Below are 3,212 nucleotides of genomic sequence, written 5' to 3' on the forward strand. Positions count from 1 at the left end.
TACCCTACAATGTTAGACCAGTGAAGCTCTTGCCCTACATATTTAAGGCACTTCATGCTCTCCATTCCGTCACCATTCATTCCATGTTTGAACCTGGTTTCAGGCATGAACCCGATTTTGGTTTTCGAATTCACAACTGGTTTAGGGCAAAGAAATCGACTTTCGAAGATATAATGCATTATACTTCTAATAAGGCCCAGAAAGTATGAGCTTTCTAGGCCTTTCCTGGTAGAATGTGATATGCATTTTCGAGTACAAATCCTACCAAGATAAAATGCATTACACAAATGACGTAATTAGACCTTTATATTACACGTTCAACAAAAAATAATTCACAGCACATCATCTTTGTAAGTGAATTCTATCCTCTGTATAACATCAAAGTAAAAAAATGTTCTAAAGAATGCTCTTTGAGTACTAACACTAACAATTCTACAATCTATTCTCTCTGAATTATGTTTTTCGTTCGTAAGAAACTCTCACCTCTGCATCCATTCGTCCGTCAACAACGTGATCCCCTACCTATACACATCAGAAAAGCCATGTTGAACCATTGCTATGTCATCTAACTCCGGGTTGTAGAATCGGAAAGAAAGTCCAGTCATTGCAAGGCTTAGATTCCTTAGCAGCAACATTTTTGTTAGTCCACCATTCTGAGCCGATGTTGGACTTACTCGGAACTTCAGCTTTTGTGTAATCAAAATTAAACTCCTTTGTCGACCCAAGTGTGATGGATCTTTGCTTCCGGTATCCTTGATCCTCCCCTTCTCCTGAAGCATTTGCAGGAATTCTACTCAAACTTTCTTCAACATTAAACACTCGGTGATTGTTGGAGTCTGTTAATAACGCATCTGTTTCAATTGAGTTTTCTGCTGCTATATCATTTGAAGATTCCGTTGCAGTTCTTAATGCTTTATTCGCAAGACAGCATCCAACATCTTCACCAGTCAATTCAAATGACACCCTGTGATCAAATATTATAGTTCCACCACTGTGACATCCACTCTCTGTGTTGGCCAGGGATGCCACCTCAGAAATCTGGTTCTCCATATGGAAACCGTCTCTCGATGCTGGCCCCATACCATCAGGCGTCAAACATCCAGAGCCCATCCCGGAACCAACTCCCACACCATTGGGGGTCAAACAAGTTGAATATGAGTGCGCAACGAACGAGATTAACAAAATAATAGGAATATTATTAAACAAACGAGAATGCCGGAACGGCTACAAAACCCTAAGAGGTTACATTGTGACTAGTTTGATTTCTAATGAATAACAAAGCACTCTATTTATAATAAACTAACTCTAACCCTAATGCTAACAGGCTAGGCCCAAACTAAATTTATAAGAAAACCCAAACAATATAATACCTAAAATACTAATATATTCCAACACCCCCCATCAAACTCATGGCGGTTTACGACATGGGTTTGCAAACATGCAGATGCGGACTGGCTCCGTTAGGTGGACTGGTAGGCATGCAAACTTGACTTAACTTGACTGAATTGGACTTGACTTGACTTGACTTGACTTGGCGAACTTGCAAACGGGCGAACTTGCGAACTTGACTTGACTGGCAAACTTGACTTGATTGGCAAACTGGCAAACTTGACTTGATTCTTGATTCTTGCTGGCAAACTGATTCTGGTTCCGACTGACTAGAGTTGAGAGTATGGAAAGAACCCGTCACTAAACGGACGAGATTTTCATATCTCAATTGTAGCAACGAACAAACAAATACAAATACTATCACTCAAGTGGTTACAATTCAAGCACTCGAATAACGGTCACAAAACAATTCCAAATAGGCCAACAACTCGTGTCGACCTAAAAACAAACTTAAACATTTTTTTCTTTTGCCCGTGTGGGCCTAAAGCAACAGCAAACAATTTTTTTCTTTCCTTTCGCTTTTTGCCATTTCTTCTCCTTTTTATTTCATTTTTTTTTTCTTCTCTCCTTCTTCCTTTCTTTCTTCTGTCTGTACGTTCCTTTTTTTTTTCTTCTTCATAAACAATAATACCAATAAAACAAGCAGCAATCGGGTCAAACTGGTGGTGCAACAGCGACGAGCAAGAATGGGCACCAGTGGGATTTCAAGCAGATACGGTCTGCAATCGAATCTGGGCACACAAGTGTAGGCTGGTTCGACGAAGGTGCGGCTTCGGTGATTCTGGCAACAGGAAGCAGGTCATGTCGTCTGGGCTTGCGGAAGTGGTGCAGCATCGAGTGATCGGGTATGTGCAGGCGTGCAGAGGGTGCGGATGCAGTGCAGGAAACGGTGTGGTGATGCAGCTGGTGTTGGATACGAACAGCAGATGTGCTGGGTTTCTAGTTGCAGACCTGGTACGAAGGCTGATGGCTGGGTGACGATGCAGCGGAAGTGGGGCAGATTCTGGTGGGTCGTCCGAGCAAACATAATCAATTTTTTTTCTTTTCAAAACTAACACTGAAAACTATTATCAAACAAACAACATGGATACCTATCAAGAACATATTAAATCCCAAAAGATCAAATCTGCTCTGATACCAAGTTGAATATCACAGTGCGCAACGAAAGAGATTAACAAAATAATAGGAATATTATTAAACGAACGAGAATGCCGGAACGGTTACAAAACCCTAAGAGGTTACATTGTGACTAGCTTGATTTCTAATGAATAACAAAGCACTCTATTTATAATAAACTAACCCTAACCCTAATGCTAACAGGCTAGGCCCAAACTAAACTTATAAGAAAACCCAAACAATATACAACAACAACAAAGCCTTTTCCCACTAAGTGGGGTCGGCTATATGAATCCTAGAACGCCATTGCGCTCGGTTTTGTGTCATGTCCTCCGTTAGATCCAAGTACTCTAAGTCTTTTCTTAAGGTCTCTTCCAAAGTTTTCCTAGGTCTTCCTTTACCCCTTCGGCCATGAACCTCTGTCTCGTAGTCACATCTTCGAACCGAAACGTCAGTAAGCCTTCTTTGCACATGTCCAAACCACCATAACCGATTTTCTCTCATCTTTCCTTCAATTTCGGCTACTCCAACTTTACCTCAGATATCCTCATTCCCAATCTAATCCTTTCTCATGTGCCCACACATCCCACGAAGCATCCTCATCTCCGCTACACCCATTTTGTGTACGTGTTGATGCTTCACCGCCCAACATTCTGTGCCATACAGCATCGCTGGCCTTATTGTCGTCCTATAAAATTTTCCCTTGA

The 3,212-nt window shown here is 41.4% G+C and overlaps 1 protein-coding gene across 1 annotated transcript; it reads right to left on the minus strand.

Annotated features, from left to right (window-relative positions):
- Positions 1-561: 561 nt before the first annotated feature.
- On the minus strand, positions 562-1,110 carry LOC103420840 (uncharacterized). Its single transcript, XM_008358881.1, has one exon. It carries the CDS (start codon positions 1,108-1,110, stop codon positions 562-564), a length of 549 nt encoding a protein of 182 aa, XP_008357103.1.
- Positions 1,111-3,212: the final 2,102 nt, after the last annotated feature.

The sequence above is a fragment of the Malus domestica genome, chromosome 07 (genome assembly GCF_042453785.1).
Source record: "Malus domestica chromosome 07, GDT2T_hap1".
Classification (NCBI taxonomy): domain Eukaryota; kingdom Viridiplantae; phylum Streptophyta; class Magnoliopsida; order Rosales; family Rosaceae; genus Malus; species Malus domestica.